Source organism: Miniopterus natalensis, chromosome 6 (assembly GCF_054644295.1).
Source record: "Miniopterus natalensis isolate mMinNat1 chromosome 6, mMinNat1.hap1, whole genome shotgun sequence".
Classification (NCBI taxonomy): Eukaryota; Metazoa; Chordata; class Mammalia; order Chiroptera; family Miniopteridae; genus Miniopterus; species Miniopterus natalensis.
Genome location: NC_142086.1, coordinates 1,911,225 through 1,933,534, shown reverse-complemented (window position 1 = coordinate 1,933,534; position 22,310 = coordinate 1,911,225). Strand labels below are relative to the sequence as shown.

General features: G+C 41.6%; 1 protein-coding gene across 2 annotated transcripts in view; it reads left to right on the top strand.

Annotated features, from left to right (window-relative positions):
• The first annotated feature begins 1,224 nt into the window (after positions 1-1,224).
• ACAD9 (acyl-CoA dehydrogenase family member 9) overlaps positions 1,225-22,310 on the top strand; it is a 56,284-nt gene continuing 35,198 nt past the window's right edge. For both annotated transcript variants that reach the window (XM_087818041.1, XM_016215642.2), the window contains exons 1-2: positions 1,225-1,364; positions 15,481-15,574. In XM_087818041.1, coding sequence (XP_087674167.1) covers positions 1,233-1,364; positions 15,481-15,574 — 226 coding nt within the window. In that variant the 5' untranslated portion in view covers positions 1,225-1,232. The remainder of the gene's footprint in view (positions 1,365-15,480; positions 15,575-22,310) is intronic.

Here is a 22,310-nt window from a genome sequence, read left to right as displayed (position 1 = left end):
CGAAGCACAAGGACGGGAGCTGCACTCACCGGGGGTGTTTTAAACACCGAGTGTGGGAAACTCATGCCTGCAGCAAACTGTTTACACACCCAGCACTCCAGGGTCAGACGGCAATCTCGGCGCGGCCCCCTCTCATTCCTGCAGTAAGAAAGGAAACCGCCGCGCACTTCGCGCGCCAGTTCCATAGGGCTTCCTTCACTTTCTCTTCAGAAAAACCCACTTTTACAGATGAGAAAACGAAACTTAGAAACTGGCAAACTAGTAGAAGTCCAGAAGCATCTCCCACTGTACACAATAGAGTGCTGAGAAATTAAGCTTTACACTTTTCCCAGTTTCTGCTTTGGAAACTGTGTGCCACTGGACTTCTTATTGCCTGACTTACGCTAAACAGGAACTGGCGCGCCGATTCCTGGGTCGACCTGACCCCTGTTCGGCAAAACGGTGCCCAGCCCCGGCGGCGCCGCCCGCCAGCGGCCCTTCCCGCCGCCCCGACGGGGCCCCGGGCCGCGGCGACCCCGCGGGACGCCCGCAAACACGCTGCGACCTGCAAGCTCGCGCGGCGCGCTCCCGGCGGCGCCCCCACGAGGGCCGCGGGCCTCAGGCGGCGGCGGCGGCTGCCCGCGCCGGGCGCCCAGCGGGTCCGGCGGCCGCGGGGAGGAGCTTCCGGCGGCGGCCACGCCCCGCAGCCGCCCCTCGCGCGCCCGCTGCCGGCGCCCGGCCTCCTCCGGCAAGGCGCCCTTTTCTCTTCCGGAAACACGCGTGTTACTAGGTGTAAGCTGCGAATCAAAACAAGATGAATCTTCGCGAGCCCACAAGCCACTTACAAAACGCCACGTGACCCGCCCGGCGGGTCCCCTCGGGGGCGCGGATCCCGGGGCGCTTCCCCCTCGCTTGGCTTTGCTTTCCTTCCGCCACGTTCCGCCAGCCCAGCTGGTGACAGGGAGGGAAGGGGGCAACTAGGCCGCCGCTCAGGCTCCGGGCACCGAGAGGCTCCCGTGGTCACGTCTTGCAGACAACCCTTGGGACTTTAGAACGAGCCTCCCCGCCGCCGCCGCCGCCTTCCCCGCGCGAGGCCGCCGAGACGGCGGCGGCGACTTCCGAGGAGGCCGCGCACGCGCGCCGGCGCCGGCGCCGGCGGAAGGCGCGGACCGGCGGCGTCATCAGCGGGCGCGGCCCGAGCGCGCGCCGGAGGCCGGGGCAGGCGGCGCGGCGGAAGGGCGAGCGCTGCGGCCATGCTCGGCGGCGGGCTCCGCTCGCGCACCTGCCGGGCCCTGCAGGCCCTCGCGGGCAGCCGGCGCGCGCTGCGCTCCAGCCCGCCCGCCAGCGCGTTCGCCAAGGAGCTCTTCCTGGGCAGAGTGGAGACGGTAAGGCCGAGCCGGCGGCCCCCGCGGGTTCCCCTGCCGGGAAGGCCCGGGGTCAGGCTCCGTCCCGGTCGCCACGCCAGCTTCGCAAATACACCTGAGGGACTGGGCGTGCCAAAATTCCAGATTCCCGAGTCCCCCTAGGTCGTGTAAGTTTTCCCTGGAAAAAGGAGGAGTCTTGGCAGGGCAGGGCAGGGCAGGGCAGGGCAGCCTTGGCAGCGGCGCCTGGCGTCCGCTGCTGCGCCCGGGCCCTCGCCCTGCCTTTCAGGTTCCTCAGCAGTCAGTCTCGAGGGTTCCTTCTCCACCCCTACCACGGGTCGCATTACCGGTAGTGACCCCGCTCTTACCCAATAGTAATAGCTTGATTATTAAGCATTCAACATCCTCTTATAGTAGGAAGACTTGGATTTGACCTTGACTCTGTGACTGAGCCTCAGTTCTCCTAGTTTTAAAATGGAGCTAGTGATGTATTCTGCCTCACAGGTGTGTTGTAAAGCCCCAGTGAGATATATAGTGCATGGAAATGCCTTTTAAACGGTAAGTTACTGTGCAGATGCAAAAGGCATCAGAATACGTAGTTAATGCTGGCTTCAACACTTACTAGTCTTGTGACCTTGGGCTAGTCACTTCACCTCCCTGTGTCTCTGTGCTAATCTACAAAATAGGAGTAAAAACAGTACTAGTCCCATCCTAAAGGTGCCCTGCAAACCAGAGAAAAATTCTGTGTACAGTGCTTTGAGCTTGGCAGAACTCTAGACTGATACTGTATCACTTGAGTTACTCCCTGGTTTCTCTTTAGAAATTCCTCTAAGGTTTTCAGGCATTACAGATGCAGAAACAGACTCAGACTAAGAGTGGTTGCCCTGCCAGGAAGTGCAGAGGTAGATCTTTTAAAGTTTAGGAAACTCTTTTCCCCCGCAACTGGAGGCTCTGTGGTGTTCTATCCATGGTGTATGATCTTTTCAATATATTGCTGGATCTGGTTTGCTAATATTTTGTTGAGGATTTTTGCATTTATGTTCACCAGGGATATTGGCCTATAATTTTCTTTCTTTGTAATGTCTGTATCTGGTTTTAGAATTGGTATAACACTTGCCTTGTAAAATGAGCTTGAGAGTTTTCCCTCCTCTTGAATTTTTTGGAATAGCTTGAGAAAGATAGGTGTTAGTTCTTCTTTGAATGTTGTTAAAATTCTCCTGTGAAGCTATTCATCCAGGATTTTTATTTGTTGGGAGTTTTTTTCTATTACTGCTGCAATTTCAGTAATTGTAATCTATCTATTCAGATTCTCTGATTCTTCCTGATTCAGTTCTGCAAGATTTTTTTATGTTTCTGGGAATTTATCCATTTCTTCCAGATTGTCCAATTTGTTGGCATATAGTTGTTCGTAATATTTCCTTACAATCTCCTGTATTCTTTTGGTGTCAGTTGTTATTTCACCTCTTTCATTTCTGATTTTGTTTATTTGGGTCCTCTCTTTTTTTTTTTTTTTTTGAGTCTGGTTAAAGGTTCATCAATCTTGTTTATCTTTTCAAAAACCACCTATTGGTTTCATTGATCTTTTGTATTGTTTTTTTTTTAGTTTCTGTGTCATTTATTTCCACTCTGATCTTTATTATTTCCTTCCTTCTACTCACTCTGGGCTTTGATGTTCTTCTTCAAGTTTCTTTAAGTGTGAAGTTAGATTGTTTATTTGAGCTTTTTCTTGTTTCTTGAGATAGGCCTGTAATGCTGTGAATTTCCCTCTTAGGACTGTTTTCACTGTGTCCCATAGATTTGGGATGGTTGTGTTATCATTTTCATTTCTTTCAAGTTGTCTTTTGATTTCTTCCTTGATCTCATTGTTGACCCATTCATTGTTTAGTAACATGTTATTTCACTTCCATGTCTTTGCGTGTTTTTCAATTTTTTTCTTGTGATTAATTTCTAGTTTCATAGCATTATGGCCAGAGAAGATGCTTGATATGATTTCAGTCTTTTTAAATTTATTGAGATTTCTTTTGTGTCCTAACATGTGGCCTATCCTAGGGAATGTTCCATGTGTGCTTGAAAAGAGAGTATATTCTGCTGCTTTTGGGTGAAATGCTCTGAAGATGTCAGTTAAATCCATCTGATTTAGTGTGAGGTTTTTATTTATTAAAATTATTGGAGTAACAGTGGTTGATATGAACATATAGGTTTCAGGTGAGGTGTGGATTTCTATGTTACAAGATCTGCATATTGCTCTGTGTGCCCACCACCCAAGGTCGTATCTTCTCCAGTCACCATATATTAGGACTCCCCCGCCCCTTTCCCTCTGGCAACCATCACACTGCTGTTTGTGTCCATGAGTTTCAGTTTTATGTCCCACACATGAATAAAGTCATGTTTCTTAGCTTTTTCTAACTGACTTATTTCACTTGTGTAATATTCTCAAGGTTGTTACAAATGGCAGTATTTCATCCTTTCTCATGGCTGAGTAGTATCCATTGTGCACATGTCCCACATCTTCTTTATCCAGTCCTCTGTCACAGGACACTTTGGTTGTCTCCATGTCTTGGCCACTGTGAATAATGCTGCAATGAACATAGAGGTGTGTGTATCTTTGTGAATACATGTTTTCAAGTTTTTCGGGTGTATACCCAGGAGAGGGATTACTAGGTGGTATGATAGCTCTGTTCTTAATTTTTTTGAGGAATCACCAGACTGCTTTCCATAGTGGCTGTACCAGTCTGCATTCCCACAGCAGTGAAGGAGGGTTCCCTTCTCTCCACAGTCTCTCCAACACTTGTTATTACTTGTCTTGCTGATAACAGCCACTCTAACAGGTGTGAGGTGGTATCTCATGTAGTTCTGATTTGCATTCTCCTAATTGCTAGTGAGGTTGAGCATCTTTTCATACATCTTTTGGCTGTTTGCATGTCTTCTGGGGAGAGGTGTCTGTTCAGGCCCTCTGCCCACTTTTTGATTGGGTTGTTTGTTTGGTGTTGAGTTTCATGAGTTCTTTATATATTTTGGAAACTAAACCTTTGTTGGAGCTACGGTTTGCAAATATCATCTCCCATCTGGTCGGCTGCCTGTTTGTTGTGTTGTCAGTTCCTTTTGCTGTGCAGAAGCTTTTTAGTTTGGTACAGTCCCATTCATTTATTTTTGCGTTTGGGATCAAGTTCATAAAATGCTCTCTACGACCAAGGTCCATAAGTTTTGTACCTATGTTTTCTTCTTTGTAACTTACTGTTTTGGGTCTTACATTTAGGTCTTTGATCCATTTTGAGTTCATTTTTGTACATAGGGACAAACTGTAATCCCGTTTCATTCTTTTGCATGTGGCTTCCCAGTTTTCTTGTGCTGGGAAAACTGGAAGGCCACATGCAAAAGAATGACTATTTTTACTCCATTGTGTGTTTCTGGTTTCTTTGTTGAATATTATCTCCCCATATACATGTGACCTTATATCTGGGCACTCTGTTCTATTCCACTGATCTGTGTGTCTGTTTCTGTGCCAATACCATGCTGTTCTGATTATCGTAGCTCTGTACTATAATTTGAAGTCAGGTAGCTTGATACTTCTAGACTCATTGTTTTTTCTCAGGGTGGCTTTGGCTATTCAGGGTCTTTTGTGGTTCCATATAAATCTGATGATTTCTCATTCCATTTCTTTAAAAAATGACATTGGGATTTTGATGGAGATTGCATTAAATCTGTACATTGCATTGGGTAATATGGCCATTTTAAGTACTTTGATTCTTCCAACTCAAAAACATGGGATATTTTTGCATTTTGTTGTGTCTTTTTCAATCCCTTTTCATAACGTTTTGTACTTTTCAGCATATAGGTCTTTCATGTTCTTTGTTAAGTTTATTCCTAGGTATTTTATTCTTTCCATTGCAATTGCAAAAGGAACTGGTTTGTTTTTTTTTTCCATTTCTTTTTCTGAAGTTTTGTTGTTAGTATAGGGGAAGGCAATGGATTTTTGTATACTGATTTTGTATCCTGTAACTTTACTGTATGTTTATTGTTTCTAATAAACAAATTGTTCAATAAGAGTGGTGAGAGTGAACATCCTTGTCTTGTTCCTGATCTTAGAGGAAAAGCTTTCAGTTTTTCACCATTGAGTATGATATACAGCCTTTATTATGTTGAGGTACTTCTAATTTTACTGAGTGTTTTAATCATAAATATATGTTGTATCTTATTAAATGCTTTTCCTGCATCTGTTGATAAGATCATACGATTTTTATCCTTCTGTTACTACGTATTACATTGATTGATTTATGTATGTTGAACCATCTTAGTGCCCCACTTGATCGTGATGTATTATTTTTATGATGTATTATTGTATTCAATTTGATAGTATTTTGTTTAGGAGTTTTTTCATCTGTATTCATCAGAAACATTGGTCTGTAGTTTTCTTTTTTTGTGTTATCCTTGCAGGTCTTGGTATCAGGATTATATTGGCCTCATAAAATGTGTTAGGAAGTATTGCCTCTTTTTTAAATTTTTGGAAGAGTTTGAGAAGGATGGGTTTTAAATCTTCTTTGAACGTTTGGTAGAATTCACTGGTGAAGCCATCTCCTGGGCTTTTATTTTTTGGGAGATTTTTGGTGGTTTCAATTTCCTCACTGCTGATCGGTCTATTTAGATTTTCCAGTTTTTCATGATTTAGTCTAGGAAGGTTAATATTTCTAGGAACTTATCCGTTTCTTCTAGGTTATTGAAGTTGGTGGCATATAGTCTTTCATAATATTCTAGTATGATCCTTTGTATATCTGTGATGTCTGTGGTGACTTCTCTTTCATTTCTGATTTTGATTATATGGGTCTTTTCCCTTTTTTCCTTAGTGAGTCTAGCCAGGGGTTTTTCAATTTTGTTAATCTTTACAAAGAACCAGCTCTTTGATTTATTAATTTTTTGTATAGTCTTTTTGTTCTCTATTTCATTCAGTTCTGCTCTAAATTTTATGATTTCCTTTCGTCTGCTGTCTTTGGGTTGCTTTTGTTCTACTTTTTCTAGATCTTTAGGATATGGTGTTGGGTTGTTTACTTGGGATTTCTCTTGTTTCTTGAGATAGACCTGTAATGAAATAAACTTCCCTCTTATTACTGCTTTTGCTGCGTCCCAGAAGTTTTGATATGTTGTAGTGTCACTATCATTTGTCTCTATATATCTTTTGATCTCACTTTTTATTTCTTCTTTGACCCAGTCATTTTTTAGTAGTATGTTGTTTAATCTCCATGTATTTGTAGGTTTCTTTCCTTACTTTTTGCGGTTGATTTCTTATTTCAAGGCATCGTGGTCAGAGAATATGCTTAGTATAATTTCAGTCTTTGTGAATTTGTTGATGCTAGTTCTGTGACCCAACATATGGTATATCCTTTGAAAGGTTCCATGTGCCCTGGGGAAGAGTGTATAATCTGATGTTCTAGAGTAAAAAGCTCTGTAAATGTCAACTATGTCTATTTAGTCTAGTGTTTCATTTAAGGCTGTTATTTCTTCATTGATTTTCTGTTTGGTTGATCTATGTAGAGCTGTTAATGGAGTATTAGGTTCCCCAACTATGATTGTGTTTTGATCTCTTTCTCCCTTTAGTTCTGTAAGTAGTTGCTTTATATATTTCGATGTTCTCTGGTTGGGCGCATATATATTGAAAAGTGTTATGTTTTCTTGATGTAGTGCCCCTTTTTATCATTATAAAGTGTCCATCTTTGTCTCTTGTTACCTTTGTTGTCTTGAAATCTATTTTGTCAGATACAAATGTGGCTACACCTGCTTTTTGGTGGATGTTATTTGCTTGGAGAAACATTTTCCACCCTTTTACTTTGAATCTACCTTTGTCTTTGCAGCTTAGATGTGTCTGTTTAGGTGACATATGGTTGGATTTTGTTTTTGATCCACTCTGCTGCTCTGTGCCTCTTTATTGGTGAATTCAGACCATTTCCATTTAGGGTAATTATTGATTATGAAGATTTCATATAGCCATTTTATCTCTTGTTTTCTGGTAGCTCTGTGCCTCCATCGGTTCTTTTTCTTTGTACTTCTGTCTGCTGTTTTTGTTTGGTGGTGTTTCATACTTCTTTCCTCTGGGTCCTCTTTTTTTAAGCTATGTATCTAGGTTGGGGGATTTTTGTGTATGGTTACCATTAGGTTTATAAAAAATAAAGTTGGATTTGTAGAGTAGTTTTTTTTTTGTTTCAAGTGCATCTGATGTTCACCCTTCTTTGCCATTTCAGACCTTTACCCCTCCCCTTTTAAGTTTTTGTTGTCACAATTACCCCTGTTTATGCTGTTATGTTTTTGTTGCTCTTACTTACAGTGTTGTGACCTTTTGTTCTTTGTTTCAGGTAGAATAACTCCCTTGAGTATTTCTGCAATGGTGATTTTCTGTTGATAAAATCTCTCAGCTTCTGTATGCCTGGGAACGTCTTTATTTCTCCTTCATATTTAAAGGATAATTTTGCTGGATATATTATTTGTGGCTGGTAATTTCTCTTTTTCAGACATTTGAATATTTGGTTTCATTCTCTTCTGTCTTGTAGAGTTTCTGCCTTGAAGTTGGATGAAATTCTGATGGGTTTTCCTTTGTAGGTCACTTTCTTTTCCCTGGCTGCTTTGAGAATTTTTTCTTTGTCATTAATTTTTGACAGTTTTAATACAATGTGCCTTGGAGAGGGCCTCTTTGGTTTGAGGTAACTAGGTGTTCTGTTTGCTTCTTGGATTCAAGATCTAGTTCTTTCCATAGGTTTGGGAAATTCTCATCCACTGTGTGTTTGAATAGACTCTCTGTTCCCTTCTCCCTCTCTTCTTCTTCTGGGATGCCTATTTTTCTGATACCTCTTTTTCTGATGGCGTCAGATAGTTCTTTTAGAGCTTTCCTTTTTCTTTATGAAAAATCATTTCTAGATTCCTGTCTTCTATATCATTAATTATTTCCTCCATCTGGTTGGCTCTGTTTTATAGATCATTCCTAATCTTAATTGCATGCTTCATTTCCAAGATTTCTGATTGGTTCTTTTTTAACGTTTCCACCTCTTTGGTAAAGTACTAGTTTTGTTCATTGACTTGTTTTCTGAGTGCCCTGAATTGCCTGTCTGTATTTTCTCTTATCTCCTTGAGAGGACTCAGATCCGCAATCTTGAAATCTCTGTCATTCATATCACATATTTCCATGTGTTCTAGCTTTCCTTTTGGGGATTTTTCATTTTCTTTCTTATCATGCTTGTTATTGTGGTTATTCATGGTTTTGCTACTCTCCTTTGTGTAGGCTATTAATGCCTTCTATAGCAGCATTCTCTGAAGATGTCTTCTAGTATTTTCCAATAGATTGCACTGAATCACAAGATTTTTTTCACCTCTGTAATCTCTCAGACTTGACCTCCATGGCTTCTTAAGACAGTACAGCCATGCTTCTTGGGATTGGCGTTTGTTTTGCCCTCACCTAATGGCCATCCCAAATGGGACCTCCATGGTGTACAGCCCTAAGCACCAAACCCGAGGATCAGTCACAGAGGGAAACAGCGGTTCCACTCCCATGGCTCTTTGTTTACAGATAAAATGTTCCTTGACCCGACACTGAGGGCAATGGGAAGCGAGTTTTGGAGTCCAAGGGGTGGCAGGGCTTTCTGTTTCCATTTTTTTGTCAGAATCATCCCCACCCAACAGTGGACAGCCGCACGACAGAACCCTGTCCTCTGTCAGGTATCTGTTGGTTCAGCCTCTGTTCACTCTGCTTGGCTTGCTGGATTGGCCCCCACAGCTCTCTGTTTCTTTTGGACAAAGGAAGCGCCTACTGCTGTAAGCTTGCTCCCCTTTCCTGGCTGCGCTGGTAGCTTCCAGATGCAGGGCTATGTCTGAGGGCAGTCTGAGCTTTCCTCCCTTCTACTCTCCCAGCTTATCCCCAGTTTCTCAATTTTAGATGTTTCAATGCGCGGTTTCTGAGGCGTGCCCCTGTGTTGAGCAGGGATTTCTTTGTTGAGTTATTGTTGGTTAACTTGTTGAAACGTCAGTGGGAGACGCCAAGGGAATCTCTCATGCCACCATTCCATTGACATCACTCTAGTGTGAGATTTCAGGCTCTGTTTCCTTGTTGATTTTCTGTGTGTAGATCTATTCGTTGATGTCAGTGGGTGTTAAATTCCCGTACTATTGCCCTGGCCATGTGACTTGGTTGGTTTGGAGCATCATCCCACATACCAAAAAATTGTGGGCACTATTCTCTGTCAGGTCGCATTAGTTGGTTATGGGTTTGCTCCTCAGTTGGGGTGCATGTGGGAGGCAACCGATAGACTGTTTCTTGCTCACATCTGTGTTCCTCTCTCTTGCTTTCACTCTATTCCTCCTTCCCTTCATTCCTCCCTCCCTTTCCTTTCTTTCTAAAGTTAATAAAAACCTATCCTCAGGTGACAATTTAAAAAAAGTCCCCACTGTGACTATATTACTTTTGACCTCTCTCTTTATGTCCATCAAGATTTGCTTTAGATATTTAGGTGCTCCTATGTTGGGTGCATAAATGTTTGTAAGTGTTATATTCTTTTGTTGGATTGCTTTCTTTATCCTTTTATAGTGTCCTTTGTCTCTTACTGTACCTTTTGTTTTAAAGTCTATTTTGTTAGATACAAGTGTTATTAGCCCCCCCCCCCATTTGCATGAAATATCTTTTCCCATCACTTTACAATTTGTCTGTGTTTATTTTTGGGGGGAGGTAGGTCTTTTGTAGACAGCATGTATATAGGTTTTGCTTTCTTAGTAGCTCAGCTACCCTATGTCTTTTGTTTAAGCCATTTATATTTAAGTGATTATTGATAAATAAGTATTTATTGCCTTTTTATTTTATTGCCTTTTAACTATGTTCTTCTGATATTTTTCCCCTCCTCCTACTTCTTAAAGCAGGCTTTTAACATTTTTTGCAATACTGGTTTGGTGGTAACAAACTCCTTTAGAATTTTCTTGTCTGGAAGCTCTTTGTTTCTTCTTAATTTTAAATGGTAGCCTTGCTGGGTTAGGTAATCTTGGTTGTAGTTCCTTGCTTTTCATCACTTTGAATATTTCATGCCAGTCCCTATTGGTGTGAATGTTTCTGTTAAGAGACTAGCTGATAGTCTTATGGGAGCTCTCTTGTAGGTAATTAACTGCTTTTCTCTTGCTGCTTTTAAGATTCTCTTTTTGGCCCTAGCCGGTTTTGCTCCGTGGTTAGAGCATTGGCCTGCCACCTGAAGGGTCTCAGGTTCAATTCCTGGTTAAGGGCATGTCCGTTGGTTGCAGGCTTGATCCCTGGCCTGAGGCCGGGCACATGTGGGCCAACCAATTGATGTGTCTTTCTTACAATGATGATTTTCTTTCTCAGTCTCTTCCACTCTCTCTAAAAATCAATGGAAAAAATATCCTTGGGTGAGGATTAACAACAAAAAAGATTCTCTCTTTTTCTTTGACCGTTGCCATTTAAATTATGATGTATCTTGGTGTGGGCCTCTGGGTTCATCTTGTTTGGGACTCTGCGATTTACGAACTTTTGGGTCTTTTGTCTTCACCACGTTAGATAAATTTTCTGTCATTATTTCTTCAAATAATGGTCTCTCTCTTCTTCTGTCACCACTTTAATGCAGATGTTATTACCCTTTTGTTGTCCCAAAGTTCCCTTAAACGATCCTCATTTTTAAAATTCACTTTTGTTTTTGCTGGTCTGATTGTTTTTTTTTTTCTACCTTGTCTTCCAAATCGCTGATTTGATCCTCTGCTTCATTCAACCTACCTATTTTTTCAGTTTATTCTTTTTGTAAGATATGGTATTTCTTATTTCTAACTAACTTTTTTGAAAATATATATTTTTATTGTTGAATGTGCTATAGATGTCCCCCTCCATTGAGCCCCTCCATCTGTCATCTGCCCTTGTCCCCCCAGGCCATCTCCACTCCAACTAACTCTTTTTCATGATTTATATGTCCTTTTTCATGCTATAGTAGTTCTCTCTAAGTTTCTCGAGCATCCTTATAACTATTACTTTGAACTCTATATCTGATAGATTGCTTGCTTCCATTTCATTTCGCTCGTTTTTGGAGAATTCTCCTGTTCTTTCATTTGGGGCCTGTTTTTTGGTCTCCCTATTTTGGCCACCTCCTTGTGTTTGTTTCTATGTATCAAGTATATCTGCCATGACACCCAGTCTTCGTGGGGTGGCCTTATGTAGTAGGTGTCCTGTGGTACCTAGTGGTGCAGTCTCCTTGATCTTCTGAGCTGGGTGCTCTAGGAATGTCCTTTGTGTGGGTTTTGTGGGCCCTCCAGTTGTTATTGAATCTGTGCGTGGGATTGATCCTCAGGCTGGCTGCTTTAGAGGCTCAACCCTGACCATGGCATGCAAGCTTCTCTGCAGGTACTGCTGCTATCCCCTTTTGGATACACTGTTTGTGAAGTTTGTTGGGTTCTTCTTTGATGTTGTCTGAAGCTGGCCACTTGGTGTGTTGGTTCTCAGCCTCTTGGGAGGGACTCTGGTGCAGGCCAACGTGAGATGCTATCTGTCCCTGGCCCTTGACAACCCGTTTCAAGTTACAAGTGATCTACAGTTTGTGGTTGCCTCTCCTGGGCTTGGCTGTGCATGGGAAGGACAGGACTTGGAAATTTCATCGCATACCTGGAGTCACACAGTGAGGTCATTGGTAGAGAGACTTCTGTTTCCTTCTGGTATACCCATTGTTTTTATATTGTTCTATCTGAAGGAGTCAGGTAGTTCTTGTAGCGTTCTTTTATTTTTTATAAATCTTTCTCTTCTGTCATCTGAGCCATTTCTGTATTTCTATTTTTGATGTCTAATTCTTTCCTCCTCCTGGCTAGCTTTATTTCCTCAGCTTGCTAGTTTATTCTTCATCTCTTTTATTTAGTTTTTCAGCCTCAGAATTTGTTTGGTTCTTTTCTGTAGTTTTAATCATTTTGATAAAGTAGTCCTTTTTTCATTGATTTTTATTTCTGAGTTCATTAAACTCCCGTTTTGAGTTTTCATGTATCTTGTTGACTTTTTTTTTCAGAACTGCAATCTTGAATTCTCTGTTATTTAAATCACATATTTCCATGTCTTTAAGTTTATTTTCTGGAGATTTTCATCTTCTTTTTGAGCTACCATGTTATCTTGGTTATTCATGGTATTTGATGAATCACTTCTCTGCCTAGACATATGTGGGAATGAAATCTGCTTTTTAAAAATGTGTTTGACACTTGTGTGTTTAGCTGGTTGATAATAAGAAATTTTTCTTTTCTTTTCCAGTGGGTATCACCGAAGTGCAAGTTTTCATTTTCTCTTAGTAGTATATTTAGGGCTTCAACGATCTCTTTAGGGGTGGTTTTGACTAGGCCATGGAAAATGCTCTGCATTTTCTGGTGATGTGGGAAGATCCCCTTTGTAATCAGGTTGCCTCAGTTACAGGGCACCATTCCTATGTGGGAGTATGGTAGGTGATGTGGTTCTGTGCCCTCAAGAACCTAGCACTTCCTCTTGTAACTAGATGCTAACAGTAGTGTTGTCCTATCTGAGGTCTCTCAGATGCCTCTGTCAGGCTCTGCTGTGATGTGTGAGGGTGAGTGGACTAGGAGAGGCTGGTTTGTGCATTTATGGCTTTGTTCTCCTTCCAGTAATGGTAGCTGCCAGAGCTGGAGTTCTCTAAGACTCAGCCTGTAGATCTTTTCATGTACGATCCTACCTTGGATGACCTAATTCATTATTGCTGCTTTAAATACTACCAATATCCTGATGTCACGTATTTATTTCTCCAGTTCAGATTTCTCCTCTGAATTCCAAACTCCTTTTATGTCTACCTTTCTATTAAAAACTTCACTTAGATGTCTAATGGGCATCTCAAATTTAATATATGCAAAACTAAGTTACTGTTCTCCTTACCCAGTCCCGCTCCTGCTACCAGTCTTCTTAATCATAGATGGTGGAGACTCTGTTGTTCAACTTTTTCAGGCCATATACCTGGAGTCACCTTTGATGCTTCTTACTCTCATAATCCACAACTAATCTGACAACAAATCTTATTCTTCTCTACCTTCAGATTATATTTAGAATCCGACCACTTTTAAGTACATTTACCACCATTGTCCTGATTTAGGTCAACATCATCTCTCACAGCATTATTGGGGTTTGAGCAGGAACATGGTATCTGAGCTGCTTAGAATCTGAGAATAGAAAGAGACTTTTGGTGTCATCTAGATCAGTTGTTGTCACACTGCCCTCAGTTGGACCTTCACTATTCATGGAAGTGCCCCTCGGGCTACTGCTGGGACCAGTGGGAATTTGAGCGGGAGACATTTGGGTGACCTTTCTCCCCATCTGCAGTTTCAACCAGAGCAGGTTTTATCTGTTTTACAGATAAACATCTGTTTTACATGTTTGGTGTTTGTACTAAATTTAGTTGAAAAACATGTTTTACTGCTTTAAAAATTTGAAAACTGCTGTTGGAAATTAAACCCAGCACCCATAAGGCACCTCATTCAGTTTTTGAACATTGATATCAGAGATTTCCTTTTACAACCACTTGTGATCTCTTTTCTTGTAGAAGTTATCATTTGGTTGTATTTGAGGGCCAACTAGTTCCCAGGCTGTTCTCTTTTCTCATCTGGAGTGCTCATTAGTACCAGAATAACCTTATAATCTTCTTCTAACTCAGCTCATTGCTCAAGGCTCAGGTGAACCCATGAGGCTGTGAAGGCAAGTACAGTGGGTTGAGACTCTGTATATTCAGCTAAGGGGCTGGCTTTGTTTTGTGAGGCTGCAAAGTAAGTAGAGTTAGCATATTTTTTTTCTAAACAGTCTTGAGGGCAGGGTCAGGGGGCCTGGAGGCAGGAGTTCCTTTAAGTCAGTTCTCACTTTTGGGTAGGCTCCCACATACAAACCTGTAGTCATGGGGCCTGAGAGGAGAAAACAGATTTGGGAGCATGTTACTAGACTCGGCAATGTTTTGTGGCTGATTAGATATTCAAGGGCTGGAGGGGGAAGAATGAAGATTCCTTTGCTTTGAAGACCTTGTCTGGAGACACTGGATGAGAGGTGCCATGAGGAGAGGCAGGGCTTCTGGGAGCTAGCAGCCTGTCATCTGGAACATCACTTCTTAGCAGCTGCAGATCCAGATCCGAATACTCATGTCATGCTGGCAGGAATATCTGGAGCCCAAAAAGCCTGAAGGTCTATGGACACAATAGGATGATTTTAGGTAACATATAGTGATGGCCCAGTGGGGAATCCTGGGCCAGCCAGAAATATTGGCCACTCATTGATTTGAGACAGAGAATTGAAGCTAATTTCTTTTCCAGGTATGAGGTCAAGGCAAGAGCCAGTATCTGACACATACAATTACAATTACTTTATTTTCTAGGACACATTATCTGGTTTGAGCCTCACAGCTCACACTAACAAAGGTTGTGTGACATATCCAAATTGTACATCTAAGAAGTGGCAGAGCCAGGGTTGAGTTAAGGTTGATCTGGCTCAATGTCTGTGCCTCCTTCAGTGACCCTGTTACCTTGCATATTCAGTTCAAGTAACAGCTGTCATCGAGCAGGAGGAGTGGAGGCTGGAATATGCAACTAGATGGTAACCTGACAAGATGTCAGATCTTGTAACCACACTATACTCATGTCAGCTGCAGCATCTTTGAACTCACAAAATAACTAATGTAAAATTTACATTTTAGTAAAGAGCTTTCATACCAACTGTCTTCCATGATTCTCACAATGGCATTGAGTAAATAGTACCTGCGTATTACAGATGAGAAAATAGAAGTATAGAGAGGTAGAGATTTGGTGAAGGCCACACAGTTAGTAAGCTGCAGATCAAGTAACAGAACCCAGGGCTTTGAAATTTTAGGCAGGCCTCTTTGTTTCATGGGAACATCATCATAACTTGTTACTGATGAGGAAAACAGTCAAAGTCACTGTAAACCTGCCGAGTCGGGAGGAGGACTTTTCTGGTGGTGGAGACTAATGCGCAGTTCCCGTGTCCTAAGCACCTTCTGTGGTTTGCTTTCTTGTTCCTTCAGTTAGTTATGTCCTGCCTATCAGATATGGAACCTAGCAAGTCTGTTTCCTTCCTTTTTGACTGATATTACAACTATGGAAAGTTGCTAAAAATGAGTTTTTACTGAGTATTTATCATTTTTAGAAAGAAGTTTTCCCGTTTCCAGAAGTTAGCCAAGATGAACTTAATGAAATCAATCAGTTTGTGGGACCCATAGAAAAATTCTTCACTGAAGAGGGTATGTATGATTTTCTTTATCATTACCAATTTCCATTTTAAGGGTGATGCTTTGATATTTATATTAGAAGCTGTATACAGAGGGGAAGCTCTCTGGAGTGTCTTAATCATGGGGAAATAGTGTCTGTTGAAGTATTTTGCTTTAAGGATTATCCCAGTGGCTGTTTAATTATATTTCAATGTTTCTCAATGTATCTGTGGTGAAGGACCACTTCTAAACATTTCTAAAATGTTTCATATGACACTTCTGTAAAATATAATACAAACAACTAGAAAAATGAAATGAACAAAGCCAAGGACTTATGAAATACAAGCCCATATGCACTTAATTGAGTATCGGCGTAAAACTGTTGTAAATATTCCTAAAAGTTTTCTCTCAATTTCTGTACTTAACTTATTATGAGCCAGGAATAGTTTGTGGACCAGCAGCAGGCTGCAGACAGCAGGTTGAGGATAACAGTGTAGATGGCAGAATCCCTCCCTTAGGGTGGTCAACCAACCCTGAGGAGCTTGTGGGGAGCAGTGATGATAGATTAACAGCAGTGCTTATCAAACTGAGGACCCCGAAGAATTCTTGTTCATGTGGGTTTTATCTAGCGATATGTGCCCTATTAGAAATTAAAACAGAAATTCAACAAATACTGTGTTCACTTATTATTTTATTTAAAAATAACAAACCCGTTACATATCAACATCAACAATATTTTTAATGAAAAATAATATTCCCAAACAAAAAATAGTGACAAGTGGTATTTTTTATAGTTTTGTGAGTTTTTCTAATATTTGATTTATTGTAATATGCAGCAACAGATAATGGGAATTCATTTGGAACGAGGTGGAATCCAGCTGAATTCTCAATATCTGTGTATGCATTTAATCTGCGATATATGTCATGCGTCCTGTGGAAAACTCCACTGTATCCTCATGACAGAATTTGAATTAAAAAGGCAAAGAACATCTTACTACTCTTATTAAAATATTGTGACACTGTGGACTCCTTGGAAGTGTCCCAGGTCCCCCAGGCACCCTTCCAGGACTGTAGTTCTAAATCATTAACTGTTGGTATGATGCTACTTTAAAAAGTTGCTTAGTTGTATATATACGTCTTTTGTTATTTAGAAATATTTGTGCCTGTTTTTTTTTCTAGTTACCTTCTTGTATCTTTTCTTAGTTCCTTAGTCTTTGTTCTTTTATTTAAACTTTCATTATCTTATTTGTTGGTTTTTTTAATTTTAATTTTTATTTTATTTTTTTTAATTAATTTAATTTTTTAAATATATCTTTATTGATTTCAGAGAGAGGAAAGGGGAGGGAGAGAGATAGAAACATCAATGATGAGAGTCATTGATCGAGCCCGCAACTCGGGCATGTGCCCTGACCGGGAATCGAACCCCGATTGCCTGGATCCTAGGTCGACGCTCAACCGCTGAGACACGCCCGGCCGGGCTGTTGGGTTTTTTTAAAGCTTTGTTGAGGTATAATTGATTTACAGTAAGTTGCACATATTTAAAGTGTAGAGTTTGATAAATTTTGATATATGTGAACTTCCAAGGAATCATCAACACGATTAAGGCCATAGACGTATCTATTACTGCTAAAAGTTTTCTCAGGCCCCTTTCATTCCCTCCCTGTCTCTAGGCCACCACTAATCTGCTCTCACTGTACATTAGTTTGCATTTTCAGGAATATTATTTAAATAGAATCATACATTATGTTTGTTTTTCTCCAGCTTCTTTCAGCATAATTTTGAGGTTCACCTATGTTGCATGTATCGATAGTTTATTTTTTTTAATGCTGACTAGTATTTATTTGTATGAATGTACTAAAACTTGTTTATCCACTCGCCTGTTAATTAACATTTGGTATGTAACCAGATTTATATATCATAAAAAGATGTGAACATTTTTTTTGAGGCTGGTGTAGACAAATACCTGGGAGTAGAATGTCTGAATCATATGATTGGTGTATGTTTAACTCTTTAAGAAACTGCCAAACTATTTTCCAAACTGGTTACCACTTTACCTTCCCACTAGCCGTGTATTAAAGTTCCAGTTGCTCCACATTTTCACCAACACTTGGTATGGTTGGTTTGGTCAGTCACTTAAACTTGAGCCATTCTAGTGGATATGTTGTGGTATCGTTGTGATTATAATTTGCATTTCACTAAGTGACTAATGATGTTGGGCATCTTTTCATAGGCTTATTTGCCATCTGAATTTCTTTCTTTTTTTTTGGTATCTATCACATATTGTATGCATTAAAAACTTTCAGTATCTTATAAAGAGCAAAAGTTTTAAATGTTGATTAAATGTATTCTTTTGTAATTCTTGATTTTTTTTTAATTATAAATGAGAGATCTGTGAAATTGATGATTTTTTTGTCTACGTTTTCTTTTTTGAAGGTTTATATTTTTAACTTTTAGATTTATTATCCATTTCCAGTTAATTTTGTGTATTCTGTGAGGTAAAGTTTTCAGGATGATTTTTCTGCATACGACTGTCTAATTCTTCCAGCAGCATGTATTAAAAAGATTGCCCTTTTTCCATATAATTGACTTGGTACCTTTGTCAAAAATCAACTGACCAGAGGATTCTGGGGAGAGAATATAGTGGGGAGCACCAGAAATCGATCTTCCCACCTAGACAGCAGTTGTACTGACAGGTTCTCTCTGTGTAACTGCTTTGTAGCTCTGGATTTGATTGAAGGTTTGAAACTTCAGGGGAAGGCTTGGATAGTAACTTGCAGTTAATTTAGATAGATTTTAGCTCTGAGCACAGTAGCAGCTACCTAGCCCCCACCCCAGCCCTGAAGTAGGCAGCTGTGAACTCATTCCTAAAACAGCTTACACACAACTTGTGGGAGCCAGAGTGGGCAAAAAAGACTCTGTGATCAAATATTGGGCATCTGTGCTCTTGATAGCTGCTTCTGATTACATAGGTGTAGACAAAGAGGCAGAGGCCATTGTCTTTGCACCTCCCCCATTGTTACAAGCCTGTACCCAAAGGCTGAAATAACTTCCAGGGGATTTAAAAGAATGCCAGATTTTAGGGACAACAAGATGGTGGCATAGGTAACCGTGGTACCAGCCGCCTCCCACAACCACATCAAAATTAAAAATAAAATACAAAGCAACTATCATTGAGAACCTCTTGAAATCTAGCTGAACAGAAGTCCTACAACTAGGGAATTAAAGAAGAAACACAGGAGAAGGATAGGAGGGGTGGAGATGGGCGGAGTCTGGCGGAATCGCAAATACGTAGCTGCAGTCCCACTCCCAGGTGCAGCGGTTAAAAACTGAGAGGGATATCTCAGAAGCGGAGGTTTCCCGGAGAAGCAGGGCGTCCTAGCCCCACATCAGGACCCCCAGCCTAGTGTTCCAGTGCCGAGAAGAGTTGTCCCCACAACTTCTGGCTGTAAACACCAGTGGGGATTGTGGCTGAAAAAGGCTGAAGCTACTGCAGTCCCAGGCAGTTCTTCTTAAAGGGCCGGTGTGTGGACTCACTCGGACTCACTCCCTCTGAGCTCCAACTCTGGGCAGCAGCTTGAAAGGAACCTGGGATATTTGGAGAGGAACTAACTTACCTGGAATCAGGGTGAGAGCTGGAGGGGCCGCTTTCTCCCAGACAGAAGAGCTGGCAGAGGCATTGCTCCTTTAATGAGCCCTCCCCTCATAGAGCTAGCAGGCAGGTACCACACCTGAATACCCATCAGCCTGACTCATCTTTTGCCTAGCCCTGGTGATTCCCTGAGACCCTATCTCTCCTTACTTGCAGGCTCATCCAAGCCATTTCCAGTGGCTTTTCTTTACAAGTGGCCTCTCTTGCCTCAGGCTTAGTACTTTCCTCACATCTCTCAAACAAGTAGCTGGCCTCAGCATGCCAATACCTCTTGATAAGTGGCACTAATGGTAGCCTGCATTGGTTCATAGCTTGGCTTCTCCTGAGCACCTCTGAACCCAACACAAGTAGCATCCATTTGTGGATTGCTGTGTTGCTCATCCTAGGTGGCCCTGGGCAGGGCACAGGCAGTGGCTAACTTTGCACCTCCCAGGAGGCCCCAGAGATAGTGCACCCAGTGGAGCTTCAACCACGCTGGATTACAACCCTACCACATCCATGAGTAACACATTTAAGGGGTGGGCTCGGTGCACACCAAAGCCCCATTGAAGTAAATCCTGCTCCATAGGGGTGTCTCCAGCACAGAAGCTCTTTAGCTGTAGTTGCAGCTGGTTCTCACAGCTGATTGGCCTGGTCGTCAGCTCCTCCCAGTGATGCCAAGAGCAACAAAGCCTCATCTACAACAGGGCACACAGCCCACACGGGAGCACCTAGAAGGCCCAGCTCAGGTACTGGGGAGGCTGAGCCAATGGACCCTACAGGACACCTACTACACAAGACCACTGTACACAGTCCAGGAGACATAGCAGCTCATCCTAATACATAGAAACAAAAACCAGGAAGCAGCCAAAATGCAGAGGCAAAGAAACATGTCACAAATGAAAGAACAGAAGAAATCTTCAGAAAATGAACTAAATGAAATGGAGCCAAACAAGCTACTAGATACAGAGTTCAAAACAATGTTTATAAAGATGCTTAAGGATCTTAGTAAGACTGTTAAGGAAACTAGCGAGATCATCAATGACATAATAAAGTAACAATAAGGAAGGAAGGCCACAATGAACTGAAATGAAGAATAATTTACAGGGAATGAACAGTAGAGTAGAGGACACCAAGAATCAAATCAGCAAATTAGAATATGAGGAAGCAAAATCCCAACCAGAAGAGCAAAAAGGAAAAAAAAAATCCAGAAATATGAAGATATTGTATGGAGTCTCTGGGACGACATCAAGCAGCCCAACATTCGCATTATGGGGGTGCCAGAAGGAGAAGAGAGAGAGCAAGAAATTGAAAACCTATTTGAAAAAATAACACAGGAAGTCTATTTCTTTCACCCTACCTGGTAGGACAAGTCCAGGAAGCACAGAGAGTACCAAACTAGAGGAACCCAAAGAGGCCCACAGCAAGACACATCATAATTAAAATGCCAAAGGTTAAGACAAAGAGAGAATCTTAAAAGCAGCCAGAGAAAAGCAGTTAATTACCTACAAGGGAGCACCCATACGGCTGTCAGCTGATTTCTCAACAGAAACTTTGCAGGCCAGAGAGAGTAGCCAGAAATATTCAAAGTGTTGAGAAGCAAGGACCAAAACCAATATTGCCTACCCAGCAAAGCTCTCATTTAGAACTGAAGGTCAGATAAAGAGCATCATAGATAAGAAAAAGCTGAAAGAGTTCATCACCACCAGACCAACACTACAGGAAGTGTTGAAGGGTCTTCTTTAAGAAGGAGCTAATGAACAAAAGAAACTGACAAACAAAATAGACCCAGAGACATTGAAGCATGCAACAGACTGTCATATCTCAGAGAGAAGAGGGAAGGAGGGTGGGAAGAGATTAACCAAAGAAGTTATGTGCATCTATGTATAACCCATGGACACAGACAATAATGGGGTGAAGTTCTGGGGAGGGGATGGGAGCGAGGTGGAGGGGGCTCATGGGGGGAAAATGGGACACCTGTAATACTTTCAACCATAAACATAAATTAAAAAATAAAAATAAAAGAATGCCTTGTCTGCCCTGGCTGGGTGGCTAGGTTTCCCATACACCAACAAAGTTTCAGGTTTGATTCCTGGCCTAGGCACATACCTAGGTTGTGGGCTTGATCTCAGGTTGGGGTGCTTATGGGAGGTGATTGATGTTTCTCACTCCAATGTTTCCCTCTGCCCGCCCCCTCGGTTCGATCCCAGGGTGGGGTGCTTATGGGAGGCAATTGATCGATGTTCCTTACTTCAGTGTTTTTCTCCCTCCCTCCCTCCTTCTCTTCTCTTTCTCTCTTTAAAACATACCTTTGGGTGAAGATTAAAATAACTAACTAGATAGATAAATAGATAAAAAAACAAAAGAATACCCCCCCTTAATTTTTTCCCTTTCTTTTGGGAATCTGATTGAAGAGTAGGACATTCAAAAGCAACCCCATATATGCGGGAAATTAGAGGCTCACAACACATTCCCAGGGAAAGACACAGTCTCAGAAAAGATTTTAAATTTATACCTCAGGTTGATCCTTGGCACAGACATAGTTCACAGTAATTAAAAACAACAACAGCCTGGCCTGCATGGCTCAGCAGTTGAGCATCAACCTATGTTCCAGGGGATCCTGGTTCTATTCCTGGTCAGGGATCGTGCCTGGGTTGTAGGCTCCAACCCCAGCAGGGGGCGTGCAGGAGGCAGTGAATCAGTGACTCTCATCATTGATGTTTCTCTTTCTCCCTCCCCCTTCCTCTCTCTGAAATCAATAAAAAATATAAAATACTGCCCCCCCCCCCGAAAAACCCCAACAAAACCAAACCAAACTCACAAACAAACCAGAAACCAGTATGTGGAACTACACCAAACTTAAATGTTTCTGCACAGCAAACAATTAACAAAATGAAATGTCAACTTATGGAATAGGAGAAAGTATTTGCAAACCATGTATCAAGGGTTAATATCCAAAATGTATAAAGAACTCATAATGAATCATCATCATCATCAGGGAAATACAAATAAAAATTGCACCTGTTAGAACAGCTAATATCATCAAGAAGACAGATGATAACAAGGGTGGGAGAGGATGTGAAGGAAAAGGAAGCCTTGTACACAGTTGGTGGGAATGCAGACTGGTGCAGTCACTGTGGA